At 45.7% G+C, this 16878-nt stretch overlaps 1 protein-coding gene across 1 annotated transcript in view; it reads right to left on the minus strand.

The window, feature by feature from the left end:
* The window catches only part of TNPO3 (transportin 3), an 80571-nt gene that overhangs the window by 37283 nt on the left and 26410 nt on the right, over positions 1-16878 (minus strand). Inside the window, exons 2-5 of the mRNA XM_074942762.1 lie at positions 9795-9995; positions 8307-8380; positions 7140-7296; positions 347-490 (exon numbers count right to left, since the gene is read on the minus strand). Coding sequence (XP_074798863.1) covers positions 347-490; positions 7140-7296; positions 8307-8380; positions 9795-9995 — 576 coding nt within the window. The remainder of the gene's footprint in view (positions 1-346; positions 491-7139; positions 7297-8306; positions 8381-9794; positions 9996-16878) is intronic.

Below are 16878 nucleotides of genomic sequence, written 5' to 3' on the forward strand. Positions count from 1 at the left end.
GCCTTCAGGCTGGAAATCGAGGGGGCACTAAGCAGAGCTATTTGGGGCACTGGGGAAGAGCTAGCGTGCAGCCAGCAGCACAGTGGGATAAGAGATGGGTTGGGTCTCATACTCAAGACAGAGAAAAGGACCCAGGAAGAGGAGTAAACTTTTCTTTATGACCCGCCATGCAGACCACCAATGAGCTGTCATCCTAGCGTGCCAACGTTTACAACGGATTTGTAACAAGTCTGCACAGGGATTTCAAACTGATTTAAAAGTTTTGCTGCTCCTCTCCTGGTAAAAAGTTAACATCTTTCTTCCCGGGCAGAGAGGAGCTCGGCCAATGGCCTGAGCGAATACTCACCAGCACCTCGAAGAGGAGGGACAGTAACTTGCTGTTGGCCATGAAGTTACTATCCAGAACTCCCAGGTTGAACCAGCTCCCCAGGCAGCGGAAAATTTTCATGAGCATCTTCTCATCGTTGCCTGCTTTCTCTACACAGGTCATCTGGGGAGAAAGAGCAGGGACGGAGAATTGGTTAGAGACCCAAAGCTACCAGTTCGTTTCCACAAGCACAAAACTGACGCTCTCCTGCGTTCAACAGGTTTCTGGAAGCTGTGAACAGAGAGGATCAGCGTTTCAAGGTACGCAGCATCCATGGCGTGATCGCTGAGGGATGAACTGTATTTAAAAACCACAATTCCCCCCCACCCATCAGTGTCAACGTGAAGAGACTCGTCTATCGCTTAATGACACCCCACGCCTAAAATCAGCCTCTCAAGAAAAGTGCATGGCAAGAAACATGAGCCACATACTATACCCGGAATGTCAGTCTGGCAGGAGAAGTGAAGGAAGCACGATCGAGATAGGAGATGACTTGAGCCCCCCTGCCCTGCCTAAATAGACAAGCCCCCCACGTGATCTAGGGATTAAGCCAAGCACATCAATTGACTTCAACTGCAGGGACAGCATATGGTGAGAAAAGCAGCCTGGAATATGTTCACCCGTCCACAGCACATCAATTTCCTACAGGGTCCTGTCTCAAAGATAGATGAAGCCCAGCCCTAATGAGCTTCATATTTGCCAAGTCTCAAGTTAAGATTTCCTTACGCTCACTGCTGCAAAATACACTCGCATCACTAGCGTCTCGGTGACGGCTTTGAAAGGTAAAAGGCATCGTTCAGGCCCGCTTGAGGACAATCATTACACCATCGTGCCGTAAGAAACTGGGGAGTTATTTCTGACTGTGGCTGGGGGCCCTCAGCCTGGGGGAGGGAGAGCCTTCTGCTGTTCATCAGCAACCCCACTGACAAGGTTTGCCAGGACCCATCCAAAGGGGGCCCTTGCTGTGCGAAGCTAGAACAGCCTCATGTTTTGCCCGTCAGGGCTTGAGTGGACCTTGGACCACCCCATCTCCAGGGAGAATGGAGCCTACAAGTTTGACAGTGTACCTTAACTTTCCATACCAAATGTTTCAAGACGGTCATGCTTACTGTTCACTTGGTAATCTACTCCAGAAGGCTAGTAGCTCTGTACATTATTACAGCCTCTAGAGAACTCCAATAAAACCTCTGTCTTATTAGACAGAGGTTTTATTAGGACAGTAGGGGGTCTACTTAGATCATGGAGAAATCACACAATTTTTATGGGTTGGTCACGGCATAAATAGAAAATTTCGCAGATGGGTTACATATCCCTGAAATTCGCTATTTAGACTGCGATGAACCCAAGAAAATGGTGCGACTTCTCCCGTAGCATTTCTCAGACTAGGGGTCCAGATCGAAAAAGGGGGTCAGAAGCCTATTAGGGGGCCGCAGTATTGCTACCCGTACTTCTGTGCTGATGCTGGGGGTTGCGCTGCCTGGGCGCCAAGCTCTGATGGCAGAGCGGAGAGCAGCGGCTGCTGGCTGGGCGCCCAGCTGTGAAGGCAGCGCCACCGGCCAGCAGCTGCAGAGAAGGGACGGCACGGTATCGTCATCCTTACATCGGCGCTGCCTGAAGAGCTGGGCACCAGGGCAGCAGCCGCTGCTCTCTGCTCTGCCTTCAGAGCTGGGTGGCTGGAGACCAGATTTCTTGGTCCGTAATGCAATTTTCACAGCAGCGAAGAATTTGGTAGACCCCTAAATATAAGTAACTTAAAAAAAATATGAGCTAAATCCTATACGAGTTATATATAGGAGTTAAATCCTAGACAGAGAGACCCGATTTCTTTTTGCTCTTCAGGCAGCTCATTAAAATGCCCACTCTGGACTTTGGAAAGGAAATTTGGGTGGTCTGAATATAGAATCTTTAATATATGCAGAGCGCGCCGGGGCAAAGCAAACACTTGGGTGGAGTCTGCCTGGCAAAGCAAACAAATGACAGGCTGTCCCAAGAAATCACCAGCCACGATTTCCTCTCAGCAGGCATATCTGCAGATGGACCACCAGCAGATATCACCAGAGAATTGCCACCGTGCTGCCAAAAGCCGCTTTTCCTTTCAGACTTCAGGAGGGTCATCGTGGGGGAACATGCTCAGAGATTCTACCACTGGGTCCAGCTGGCCTGCTCATGATCCTTTATGATCCACCATCAGCTTTTGACTAACCCGGGCTTCCCACGTCATCTCTACTAAGGCAATAAGCAATCAGAGAGACATGAGCTTGCTCAACTAACCAATTAACTAATCAGACAGCCGGCTTCTCTCTCTTCACAGAGAAAGTGCCAGGGGTGGCTAGAGCAAAAAAGCAGCACAAAGTTTTAAGGGTAACACTTCTGCAGATCCATAAAGATAGAACTTAGGCTTTAAACTAGGTTGGAACTTAAACCAGCTAATTCTAGTACAGGCTCCAGGGTGAGGTTCTGTGGCCTGCAAGGTGCAGAAGGTCAGACTAGCTGATCACGATGGGCCCTTCTGAAAGTCTCATAGACTTTTACAGTTAGAATCTGGATTAAACCAACTGGCAAAATTAGGAATGTGTTCTCCACGGCCATCCTTATACATACAGGTGCATTGTATGGTGTGGGTTGTTTTTTTTTCTGGGGCGGGGGAGGAGAAGAGAGGGGAGAGAAAGAGCAGAGACAATCGATCTGCCTCTGAAGCATTAGATATTGGCCACTGCTGGACATGGGATACCTAACTGATTGGACCAGTCTGGTCTGACCCCATGTTCCTAACCTCCCCTGCTCCTGTTCTCGGCTATACATTTGTATGGAGGCAGCCTTTTTGAACTTTTAAACTAAGCGTTAAGCTACCAGTTAAATTTGAAAAGAAAAGAATTAAACTTCAAAAGCAGTTTGAACACATGAAAATGAGGAATTCTGGACAGCAAGGTAATAAACTGCGGATGAGTGCAGTGCCGGGTCGCACCACAGAACAGGGTTAACCCCAATATTATTTATACTCCTGGTGAATATTTTATTTGTCAAAATAATGCAATATAATCACACTGGTTTCAATTATTTTGGTAATTTATTTAAACTACAATATAATAGATGGAGAAGGGGTGTGGGGAGCACTGGCAAAAATCCCCAACCCCCGCCCAGTAACGTAACTAGGTTTGACCTTTTATTTCTAGTTATTAGACAACAAATATATGCAGCCATAAGCTCAGTGTCACACCATAGGCACCTGAAGAGCAAGTGAGGGCTGGGGAATCAAACTCACAATTTATAGTGGCTACTGACCATCTCCAAATAGATCAGTAGCAAACAGTTCATGGAGCACATTTTGATAGGAAATTTTTTCAGTCCAAAAATTTAGTTCAGTTCTAATCACTAAAGCACCATAAGCATTTCTAAGGCCATACTGTCCTTTACACAACTTTGGCAATGTAAAGGAGCCTTAAAACTTTTTACACCTGTTTTATACTCCTGGGGGAATTCACAAAGACAATGGGAACAATTCACTAAGCAGGCAGGCTGCTACATTCTGCTCTGCCTGAGGGGACAGAGCCTGCCCCATGCCTATCTCCTCAGAAACACCCCAATGCCCTCTGCCCTTCCATGCCGAGCATGCTGCAATAGGAAGTGAGAGGAACAATGTGTCTCTCTCTCTCTCTCACATGCATGACTGCCAAGCACTCCCCGCAGTGATTTATGTCTCTACCAGCTGCTCCAGGAGCCCAAAATCGACCTGCCTGTGCTGCCAGGGATGGGCGCATGACCGCTCTTGCAGCTTCCCTATCAGAATTCATTTTTCTGCGGGGGACATGAATTCTGCGCACGCACAGTGATGCAGAATTCCCCCAGAAGTAATTATTTAGCATCTTCACTGATGAGCTGGAAAAAAGAAGTAACCAGCATGTTAACCAAACAAATGAAACTAAACGGTAGGGGATGAAGAGTCTGGAGAAAAAGTTACAAGCAACAACAAGGACACAAATACAAGGACCTAGACTGAATAAATATGAGCTGAAAATAAAGTGAGATTTAACACAGGAGAGATATGGAAAGCTGGGGAGTCAAGACAAACACAAGACGATATTGGACAATGAACTGGAGGTGCTTGTTACAGGATAGCAAAGAAAAGGGCAACATGCTCCATATGATTTGAAAATCCTTTGGGGCAGAAGTACCCCATCACATTGCAGAAAGCCTCTTTATGGCTTCAGAGCACAACCAGAATACTATGCCCAATTCTGAGCAATCAGGTATCAGAAAGATACAGACAAGCTGGAGGGGATCCAGAGAACAAAAGGAATTAGAAATGGGCAAGAGAGTTGATTCACAAAGCAAGGTTAAATAGTCTACATATGGCATAGCTAAACAATGGCTAGAAGGGAACATAATAACTGTCTGCAAACAACAAAGGGTGTAGTATCAAACTGAGAAGGGAATTTGACCGGGGACACTGGAACGGGGGTGGGAGGGAGGGGCCACAGCCTCATCACTTTTAAAAGAGGGAAGGCGGGGCCTTGGGGGGGAGTGGGTGGCATGGGGGGCAGGGCCACGGTTCAGACACCGGTGTCCCCCTTACTTTTAGGGCACTTCTGCCACTCCTGAATTTGACATCTTATGAAGTTCTGTAACTAGGAGTAGTGGCATTAAAGAGTGCACAGGAAAATTTAGGGTGAGATTGGTCGGGTGATGGAATAATTCCCTCAAAGGAAGTGGTGACCCACATCACTGGTGGCATTCAAAACTGGATTAGATAAAGTGCTGAAGACACCCTGGGGAATGAACCTGCACTAAGCGAGAGGTGGTTTTAAAGGTGAAGAAGAAGAGAGGTATGCAGATCTGTTCCAACTCCAACAGCTATGAAAATGAGAAAAATTATGGCCAGAGTTGAAGCAAAAGGAAAGCAGCTGGAGGAAAAGACTGGGGAACAGACAGCAAAGCAGACACAGATGCGAAGGGCAGCGAAAGGAGAGAAGCAGAGAAAGCGTGGGCTGCAAAGCAAAAAAATAATTTGTTACCATCTATTATAATTATAATACATCAAAATGCAATTCCATCTGGGGTTCTAGGATATTAACAGCCTTATTATGCACAGCTGGGGGGCATGTTGTATTTCCCATTTAAATAAGCAATGTGAAATGATAAAAACTAATGAGGAGTTCTGCATTAATGTGTATGGGGGCTGTATTTCAGTACAGCCTGGAGCTGGGTGGGGAGGGGTCCAGATTGGTCTCTCCTGAGTATTTAGTTCAAACAGTTTAGTAGGAAACGAGTAAAGCATCCTTGGGAAAACACTGACTGAGTAGAGTGGGGCTGGATATATTCTAGTCAGCTCCTTTCAATCTCTGTGAACTGCTTTGGAGACGGGTTGATTCATGTCACTCCTCAAACCCAAATCACAAGCCTTGTTGAGCACCAATGTCCTCAAGCGGTTAGCTCCCTGGAGAGCCTGGACTCCCCTTAGTGGCACACCAGTGGGAAAGCATCTAGAAATTCACCTGTGGATGTTGATTTTTCCATCCAGGTACATTTTTGCAGTTGCCACCATATATCATCCTTTGGGTGAACACTACGGGAGCGTTAGGAACATAAGTACACCTGTACCCCGATATAATGCAGTCCGATATAACGTGGTAAAGCAGCGCTCTGGGGAGCAGGGCTGCTTTACCTCATTATATCCGAATTCACATTACCGCAAGCGGTTCCTCTGCACCCCACCCATCACCTTACTTGCTGCGGCCCCCCCGCCCCAGCTCACCTCCGCCTACGAGCGCACCACAGCTCCGTTTCTCCTCCCCCCCAGGCTTGCCGCGCCAATCAGGCGGAGCGGAGGTGAGCTGGGGCGGGCTGCAGCAAGTAAGGGACAGAGGAACCACTCCCCACCCCAGCTCACCTCCGCCTCCTCCCCTGAGCACACTGCCGCTGCTGTCCCGCTTCTTCCCCTCCCCAGACTTCCCGCACCAAACAGCTGATTGGCGTGGCAAGGCGGGGGTGGGGGTGGGGAGAAAGGTGTACATCTCTTCAAGGCATTGCACGAAGGGCATGGGTAAGTCAAGAAAGAACTCATGGTAAAAATAAGATACATAAGATGTCCTTTAGGTAGCTGTAAATCCTAAAGTGCTTATTCTGACAAATCAATACCTCTTATTCTAGAATTACTTTAAAGGTTCTCTCTGCCAGTCTCCTTTTAAATTAAAATAAGATAAGTGAATGGTCTGAGATCCCTCATCTTTTTATAATCTATAAATAAGGCCCTACTTAATTCACAGTATTGCAGACCCCATGGGTGGCTGACAGCGGAAAAAACAATGGACATTATTACTTTTCCATGATTTTCCATGGCTTGTCCACAACTCAGCCATGATTCAAGTAGGGCCTTATGTCTAAACGCATTTAGTGCCAGTGAGAGCTGCTAGATTGACAGCCCAGGAGACTGAAGGCCTTTAAGCACAGAACAAAGAGTGGCAGGGCAAGTTTCCTCCCCATACTGCCCCTCGCTAACGTGTCTCAATCCTGACCTGGAGAAACTAGCTGGAGGGGTAGTTAAGTCTCCATGACCAAACTCATTCCTTGGCCTACTGCTTACAGCTGGGGGCCAGCTGTGCTTTTTTGTTTGACTCTCATCCGCTAGGGACTGGAGAGAGCAACTAGTTTCATACCGGCAGCTGTTAGGAGGCCTGATAGCTTCCTGATCACTTCCAACCCGGGCTAGATCTGAAATAGCCTCACCCGAGCAGGCTGATTTGTCACATGCCTGCATTCCAGGTGATCTACTTACTAGAAGGGAGATCACTGTACTGGAGTAATAAGCCAGGTCTTCAATGATTTCAGTACGGCGGTTGGCTCCAATGCGCAAAGATCGGCTATTAACCTCCTCTGGCAGCACCGTGAGGATCTCCAGCAGAAAGGGCAGTGATGTCACGTCGTTACTGTACCTGAGCAGACAGAGTGGAAAAGAGGTGAAATGGCATGGAGAAGAAAGGGGCTCGCCAACACGCACAATATCGAACTCCAGGAGCGTCTAAGCACCTTTAACACCACAGTGGGAGAGGAGAGGAATCTCACTGGAAGAGATTCTGGACAGAGTTGTCCGAAAACACATTGTCTGGATTCATGTCAAAAGCAAACGTTAGGCTACGAAATAAATGAGCATTACCGACCCCGGTTTGGGGTTTAGTTCTCCTACCATAGTCGGAAGTGCCTGTCAAGGAGGATGACAAAAATCTCTAGTTCTACAAATACAAGACGTTAAGTCCTATCACATGCACACGCCGCCAACAATGGCGTCATGCAATCTCCATTTCACATTGCAGTGGCTTTGTTGAGTGGAAACTTCGCACAGCATCTGCACCAGTTCACGACAGCGCCATGTGTACGTGCTGGCCTCATGCAGTGACAAGCATTGCTGGACGTGGATCCTGCTTTGAGCTCCAGCTGCTCAGTGACAGTACTCAGCCCTAGCAAGAAGCGAAAGGAATGTCTCACGACACTAACTAGCTACAGTTGCAACCAGTGAAGATGCAGCATTGACTGGCTTGAGACTCCTGATCAACCCTAAACCAGAAGGATAAGCCAGCTATGCGCGCGAGAAAGGGATTGTAAAGTAATATAGAAATGGAGCTGAGGAAGACTTAGACCGGAGTCCCAAAAAAGCATGCACGGCTTCTATCACAGATATGTCTATAAACTGACTTGCCACTCGCCTCACCTAGAACACTTCACGACTATAGTTCAATTGGAATCAGGAGCTACTTAAATTATCAGTCACGAAAAGGTTATTTTCTAGCACTTTTCCAACTCTTTTGTATCAGTGCACACAAGTGCAGTTGTGCTTTCAGATCATTACCTTTCTTTTCGCATTCCTGTAGGCTAAGTCTTGTAGGAGTGGAGTGATTTGTAGGTTTAATATTTCTATAAAGCTTAATGATATAAAACAAATACTTACTTTTCCACCAGTGTCTGTACACAGCCCTTCCAAGAAGCCATTTGTAGGGCGAGATCTGCTATGGCTAATGCCAGCTAAAATGTGGGGGAGGGGGAAAAAAAGAACAAGTCTAAGACCAGTGCTAAAAACATGGAGTGTCCAATTTGTGCGGCTAGACAGGGGGAAAAACATCCAGTTTCTGTTCAGCAACATTGGGAGAAGATGGGAGAAGTCAAACCCTCTGTGAAGGAAAGCCAGACCCCTCCAATCTCATAGGACTCAATAGCCATGAGCCACAGTACTATTTCTCTGGTGCGTAAGCAGCAACAGAATACTCGTGACCAATGCACCACTCCACCAGGACAGAAGGGGCTGCGTGACTTTTGCTAGGCACATCATTTAGTCACAGGTAACAGTCATTTCCTTCAGGCTGAGGGGTCATAAGGCCTTCAACTCACCTGTCAGACTGAGGCCAGCACTCTCCCACCCACTTGCAAACTGCAGTATGTGATCCAGATAGCCAACCATCTTCTCCATGGCTGCAAACCTTCTCTCAGGTTGGCTAGTGGAGGCTGCATCATACACACTGTTCCCTAGAAACTTAGCCAGTCTCCTTGGCAGCACTGTGAGGTTATTTGCATTTAATTTGGAACTGAAGCCAGGTACAGTTCCTCGGCTATAAACAATTTTCATTCAGGCCCAACCTTGCCTGCACAGAAGTCAAATGCAAAATTCCCATTGACTTCAACCAGTGCATGATCAGACCCTGCAGGCTGATCGAGGACCAACAGGTAGCAAGGTTGATTTGGACTTCATAGGGATGTAGTGACAAGTGCTCTGCAGAGTCACGCAGGAGAGCTAAGTTGACGGCATGAAGGAATAATTAGTTCAATATCTAAAATGAACACAGGCCTGGGGAAATGGTAGCACCTCATGTCAGAGACCTTCCAGTCTCTGAGGGTGTTTTGATGGGTAATTCAATGTTGTTTTCATAGCTGAGCAGGGAAAAGATCCTTGCATAGCAGCTCCGCCCATCACTCTCCCAAAGCAGCACAGAAAGGGGTAAAATAATGTATTAACATATTGAATCATTGCTGAATTCATCATCGGACAAGAAATAAACTAAGCTGAGCCTATAAATGGAGATACTGCTCTGACTGGGTCTAAAGGGCATTGATTTTCCTTTTCTCCGTTTTTCCTGCTCCACGCTAAATGAAGAAGAGCCAGGGAGCATGAATGCTGGATTTCTGAAAGCCAGCAGTGAAAAACTTTAGTTATTATTAAACATGACTTGCAGCATCTATTTCTTGCCCTTTCCCCTAAACAAGGCAGCAATTATTGCACAGAATGGATTTGACGGGGCAGTGGTGTAAATGTTACAACGTGTCCACAATGCATATCTAATTAAGGCACTGAATTATTCATCCTTTATTATGGAAAGGTGGTATGCAACTGCCTTGAGAAATGCTCCTTTTCCTCCCCCACACCAGGAGTTAACACACAGCTTACCTGAGTTACAATGACCGGTGACAGATCTTTCAAGTTCTGGATGTGGGACAGTAAAGAGTCCCGCAATGAAGCATGTGAGTCTGTGGGGAGTTCATAGAACGACGTCTGAATCTTCATCTTCATGGTCTGTGCTGCAAAGTAGCATGATTCTACATCCTGCCGGATCTGTAGCAACTGGTCTGAGATCTCCCACGCATGAACCTAAAGGCAAATTGGAACATTGCCATCAAGCAGAGAAAGACATGGAATAGAACTCAGATTAGCTAAACATTAATTGGCAGGGTTTTTCGAACAAAATGGACTTTCCACAAGTTTAAGCATCAAGTTTGCAAAAGGAAGAGCCAAGAATTCCTGCAATTACAACTCCCTTGTTCTTAGCAAGACTATCACCAGAAGTGTTGAACTGGGGACTCCCTTCTGAACGTGTTGCTGTCAAAAGTGTCAGTCACTTAGCAGAGGCTGGTTACACAGTGATGCCAGGCTCAAGCACAACATGAACCAACTTCACCTCAAGGTAAAAGAGCAAATCATACACCTGACATGGGAATTGCTGACTATTTCCAGTTAGAAGGCTACTTTGGTGATTCAATGGAGAGTCAGCTTTGCCAGTGGACCTTGGTTTACACATGCAATGCTTACTGCACTTCCACTCCTGTTCTAAAACTGCGTTCACTGCCAGATGTGAGACAAATTACAGTTCCGCAGCACAAGACATGCTAGCCATTCACCATCAGCACCATTCACCATACAGCCTGAAGCTGCAGTCACCTGGGACTTTCCAGACCAGCTTCAGGATCCCAGCTGGGCCTTACAACACATCTCCTGGACTTTCACAAATGACTAAGAACCGCACCTGAGCTGTTGATAGCTAAATGAAGCCATTTCATGGGGTCAGGGGAGGGAGAGAGGGAACAGAAATTATATGAAAATATTTTAGTAATTATCATTCTGCAATTAGCTCTTAGATCTGCGAACAAGACTGGAATGCAGCTCACACTCCAATGAGAAAAACGGCCAGATAAGCAAATAATGAGGTGGCCAGGGCAGTCTTACAGAGCGATCCTGACATCCCAGTAAGCTGGGCCCTCTGAGACAAGCTGTGTTCTAATACAGCTGAGGCAAGTGGAAAGCGACGCATCTCGGAACAAGGAACATAAGCCACAGCTACAGAATGGTTCCCGGGGAGGAACCAATATGAAAAGGGTCTAGGAATCACAGTAGACAAGCAACTCAACATGAGCTCCAGCTGCAATGCTGTGGTGCAAAGGGCCGTACGATACTTCGATGTATAAGCAGAAAAGCAGTGAGTAGGACTTGTGACGTACAAGAGGTCAGACTAGATGATCTAATGGTCCTGTCAAGCCTTAAAACATACAAAACCTAGGTTAGGTTATCATCATTCCAGAGTGAGTCATGAAAATCAGACCTACAACTTTCTCTATTTAGTTAGCGTGGTATCTGAGCTCCAAACGCACTCTCTCCTCTAACACAGAGAGATCACTCTTTGCCAGCATGCAGTAACAGTAGAACTGCCCCTTCTCGCTACGTCCCTATAACAAATCCAGTGTGCTGGGAGGGCTGTAAAACGGGCACAAGGTGGAAGTGCAACCCTTTCCTTATTTCCCCCCAAGCCCCAAACTCCATTCTGATGTTGCACACTGCATGAGCCATGCCGCTCACTATGCCCTGGGCAGACTGCTCTCTCTCCGCCATCCCATCCGAGGAGCCACACACGTCCCAAAAAGCCTTCCAGCTCTGTGCCCGGAGTACTGTGCTGCGCTGGATCAGCGTGCAGCTCTACCTCAGCAGCAGCGGGATGCCTGCTGCTTGGCACGGTTCTGTTTTACCGCACTCTTTACGTTCGCGTACAGGACTACGCTACAGTAACCCCTGCACCTGAAAGCAGAACCCTTTTCCCCTCCAAGCACCCCACGCTCAACTCAACTCACGGTCTCCACATCTCTCTCACACAGCATCTGAAGTCAGAATTGTCTTTAGTCTACAAATCCATCATCGTTCAAACCTGGGAGCCTAAAGTTAGACATCTCACTATGGGTTTGGGAGCCTATGTGAGCTTCAACAAGGGCAAAGTATGGTTTCCCATTGTAACATCTTATAAAGCGTGAGCATTCTGGTCGGCAGGCACAAGTTTTCTGTGCAGCTCTCCTACAGAACAACGCTTGAGAACCCAGTGGGGAATTAGGACATTGTTGTCACAAATACATTTCGACTTCACGAAGTGCAGTTACACTCAGGACCCACCCCCATGGGTGCCTGAAGGAACACAGGCCATATCTACGCTGCAGCTGTGCTGCCATAATGTAGACACTCCCTACGCTGACAGAAGGGGCTTTCCCATGGATGTAGGTCATCTGTCTCTCCGAGAGGCGGTAGCTAGGTTGACAGAAGAATTCTTCAATGGACCTAGCCGTGGCTACACCGGGGGTTAGGTCGACCTAACTACGGTGCTCAGGGAGCAAAATCTTTCACAGCCCTGAGTGACATATAGCTAGGTCGACCTAATTTTTAAGTGTAGACCAGGCCTGAGCCTTCATTTCAGGATGCACCTGACACAACGTAACTGCAGACCTCATTCCAAGATGTTTGTTTCAGCTATATGCATTCCCTTCGCAGTAAGGCGTGGCAGCCGAAATCTCACGCCAGAAGCACTTTAAAAAAAAATCTGAAAACGGTTTGCACATATTGTGTTTAATACGAACCGCACAGCTTTTTGCATTCCAAATACAGAACAAAAATGCATCCAACACTTGTGCCTTTTTCTTCATTGACAACTCTATCATTTCTGTCTACTAATGGACCACTGTATTTATTCCTTTTGTTCCTAACATACTTTTTAAGAAAACTGATTTTCCTTAACTCTGCTGGCTATACATTTCTCCTTGTGCCCTTCTGTTTCCCTTATCAATTTTCTACAATCACTAGCTTCTGATTTATATTCATCATCACTATCAACTTCCCCTTTCTTCCATTTTTATATGTTTTGTTGTTTGTAGTTGCTTTCGCTTCCCCACTAAACTGGATTGGTTGTTTAGCCAGAGAAACCTTCTCTCTCAGTTGTGGCTTTTTAGGCATCCATTAAAATGTTCTTCTACAGTTCCCAGTTATCATTCGCATTTTTCTCTTTAAATTCTTTCCAACAACTGATCTGGCTCAACTGTTTTCTGTTTTGTGAAACTGGCCCTTTTAATGCACTAAGTATATATATTGCCAGTTTGGATTTTATTCTAGTCGCATATTACAAATGTAATCAAGACACAATCATAGAAATGTAGGACTGGAAGAGACCTCCAGAGGCCATCCAATCCAGTCCCTGGCAGGACTGAGTACACCTAGCTTAGACCATTCCTGTATTTCCGAACAAATATTTTTTTAACCTGTTCTTAAAAACCTCAAGTGATGTGGAATCCACAACCTCCCTTGGAAGCCTACTCCAGAGCTTAATATCCTTCTAGCGAGAAAGTTTTTCCTAAAATCTCCCTTGCTGCAGATTAAGCCCATTACTTCTTGTCCTGCCATCAGCAGATATGGCGAAAACTGATCCCCGGCCCTTTTGTAGCAGCCTTTGACATATTCAAAAACTTACCTGGTCCCCTCTGAGCCTTCTTTTCTCAAAACTAAACACGCCCCGTTTTTTTAATCTTCCCTCATAGGTCAGGTTTTCTAAACTTTTTGTTGCTCTGCTCTGGACTCTCTCCAATTGGTCCTCACTTTTCTTAAAGTGTGGCACCCAGAACTGGACACAGTACTCTGGTTGCAGGCTCACCAGCACCAAGTAGAGCAGGACAACTGCCTCCCGAGTCCCGCATAGAACGCTTCTGTTAATCCATCCCAGAATATTAGTTTTTTGCATAACTGCACCACATGGCTGACTCAAATTCGATTTGTGATCCGCTATAACCCCTCCCCCAATCCTCTTCTGCTGTCCTGTCACCTAGCCCAGTGGCTCTCAACCTTTCCAGACTACTGCATCCCTTTCAGGAGTCTGATATCTCTTGTAAACCACAAGTTTCACTTCGCTTAAGAAGTGCATGCTTACAAAATCAGCCATAAAAATACAAAAAAGTGTCTCAGGACACTTACTGAAAAATTGCTTACCTTCTCATTTTACCATAGAATTACAAAATAAATCAACTGGAATATAAATACTGTACTTACACTTCAGTGTATCCTAGATACAGCAGTATAAACAAGTCATTGTCTGTATGACATTTTAGTTGGTACTGACTTTGCTAGTGCTTTTTATGTAGCCTGTTGTAAAACTAGGCAAGTATCTAGATGAGTTGATGTACTCCCTGGAAGACCTCTGCACATCCCTAGTTGAGAACCGCTGGCCCAGTTATTCCTGATTTTGTAGTTGTGCAGTTGATTTTTCCTTCCTACATGTAGCACTTTGGACTTGTCTTGATTGAATTTCCTCTTGTTGACTTCAGACCAATTCTCTAATTTTTCAAGTTCATTTTCAATTCTAATCCTGTCCTCCAAGGAGCTAGAAACCGTCCCTGCTTGGTGTCATCTGCAAATTTTATAAGCATAGTCTGCACTCCATTATCCAAGTCTTTAATGAAAAATGATCATTTGTACCTAAACCACCACTAACTTTTGGGTCTGTGATCATTTTTTCTTTACTGTCAAGCTGAAGTCTAATATAGAATTCCCTTGTGTTGGATGAAAAACTTTTTGAATAAGAAAACCATTATGTATAAGGTTTAGAAATCCCTAGAATGTTTTAGTACTGGCACTCAGATTGAAGTCCCCTGGGGAAACACAGCTTTTCCTCCAATACATTACAGATAGGAGCTTCAGTTACCGGTCATCCTGTTCCCTCGTGTGATTCAGTGATCTGCTGCAGATACCAAGTGAGGGCAGGCCACTATATTTCATAGGTGAGAAAACAAATGGAGTGACTTTCCCAAGGCCACAAATCTACGTTCGGGCCGAGATTAGAACTCAACTGGTTGACACGCACTTCTGTGCTCTTGAGCAAAGCAAGATCTAATTTGGATACAGCAAGGATAATTCTGGGAGCTTTACAGTAAGGAACGAAGACAAGGCACCAGCTCCCGAGACTATAAACCTAAATAATAAACATGTTGATATATTTCAAAGGCATTTTGGCCCAGAAAGCAATACACATGCAGCAGCTGCATGCTTTCTGAATATTCACAACAATACACAGACATGAGACTAATGGCAAATCAAAAAGAAATTCAGCTTGTTAAAGGAGCCCCAAGATATTACTTTGGGCACAGTTATGAACAAATAGGGTTCTGTTCAGCTCCTATATCCCCTTTGCTTTAAATACCAGAACAAAGGAAACGTGCATCAAAAATAAAATAAAGATTTAAACCCAGAAGCACCTGGAAATCAGGAGTTAATACTGAAACTTCTTCAAATTCACCCCTTGGTGCCTAAAGGAGACAGCGGGTGGAAGCTTACATGCCCTGATTAGCTGCAATATCTAGACACAAGGTGAGTTAAGGACAGTTTCATCCTTTGCTTTGACTTCTCTGGATTTTGTAGATTTAAGAAAAGTTCTTCATAGTGCAATTACTCTGCAGGACTTGGATTTCATTCTAAATGCAGGTCCCTCCTCCCTTTCCATGCAGAGTGCACTTGCCCAAATGATCTTTGTCTCAAACACCAAACTGGCATTTGCTCTAGAGGCTTTAATGTCCAGTGCCACTGCAGCCATCGCAGGCAGTGCACTGTTCCCGAGACCAAAGTCCATCCCATCTTCGGAAGGCAGACTGCATCCACAGGTGGACATGCTCATGCATCCCACAGGGGCTCATTTTCAAAGGGAACTGAGCAGGCCTGAATCAATTACTAGTGATTTTGGAGGAGATTTATGGACCTCTCAGGTGCTGCCTCCCTTAAACCAGATGTCTTTGCTGTCTGAAAGTTCTTCATCTTTCAGTCCCTCTTTTCCAGCTGCTATGTACACCTGTGACAAAAATCTACTCAAGGCATTCTCTCTCATAAACCCAGCTACCACCAAAGCCTCATTACACGAAAGGCCTTGCCCACTGTTTGAAGCAGCAAAACATGTTCCAAAATGGTTCTAACAGAATCATGCTTGACCAGTGTTTACAGACATAGCTGTAAGCTAGCTGGGCCTCCCAGCCCAATTTGGACAAGGAGAGTTGAAATAACTTTAGACTAATCACACCAGACTCCAAAGTAATCAATCTATAGTAAGAGACATACCAGCTGCAGTCTACGGATCACCAGTGGTCAGCAGAGCCCTTCTCGGTCATCTGCAGAATTAACTATATTGAGAACTGCGTAGTGGGAGGGACTGGGATGCTGGGAGTGGGTCACGAGAAGGTCTTAGCTCGTGGCCCATAGCGCAAAGGCTGCAGAACTTACTGCATGATTGACAGTTTAACTGTACACACAAGTTCACAGTCTAACACAATTGTTACAATTCTAGTGTTTGGAAAGGTTTCCAACTCAGTCCCAACGGCCCAGACATGGGCTAAAATGAGGCATTTTCGTGGCCTGAATTAACTCCAGTATATCTAGAAATTATATAAACCCTTCACAGCAGGCTCCATCCGGGAGATCGATCTCAGCAGGTCTGCTGGGATTCCAGGCAATACAAGTTAAAATATTTTTCATACTAGAAAATTAACACAGAGACTTTTAGAAACACTGTAGCAAGATCAGAAACAAAACTGAAATGTAACTATGCAACAGCAGAAGGGGTGAGGGAAGAACTTAGACACCATCAACTGTGGGGGGGGGGGGGGGGGGAATCACAATTTTCTATCTACAATAGCCGCAACAAACATTTCAGAACGCTGCAACCAGCAAAAGCGTCCACCTCCTTTGTTTACTTTGTGAATTGCACTAAACCAACTGTACAGTCAGCGCTAGGGAGAAAGTGATTTAACTAAAGAGACCCTCTGCCACAGGGCTTGCTCTCCCACCCTTTGCAAGCAGTTCTCACACACTCGTACGGCTACTCCCACTCTGTCACAGGCCCGTATAAAGAAAAGAGCAGGAAATCCTTGTATAAAAACTGTAATGGATTTTTTTTTTTTTTAAAGTAACTCGGGAC

This window comes from Natator depressus, chromosome 1 (assembly GCF_965152275.1).
Source record: "Natator depressus isolate rNatDep1 chromosome 1, rNatDep2.hap1, whole genome shotgun sequence".
NCBI lineage: Eukaryota > Metazoa > Chordata > Testudines > Cheloniidae > Natator > Natator depressus.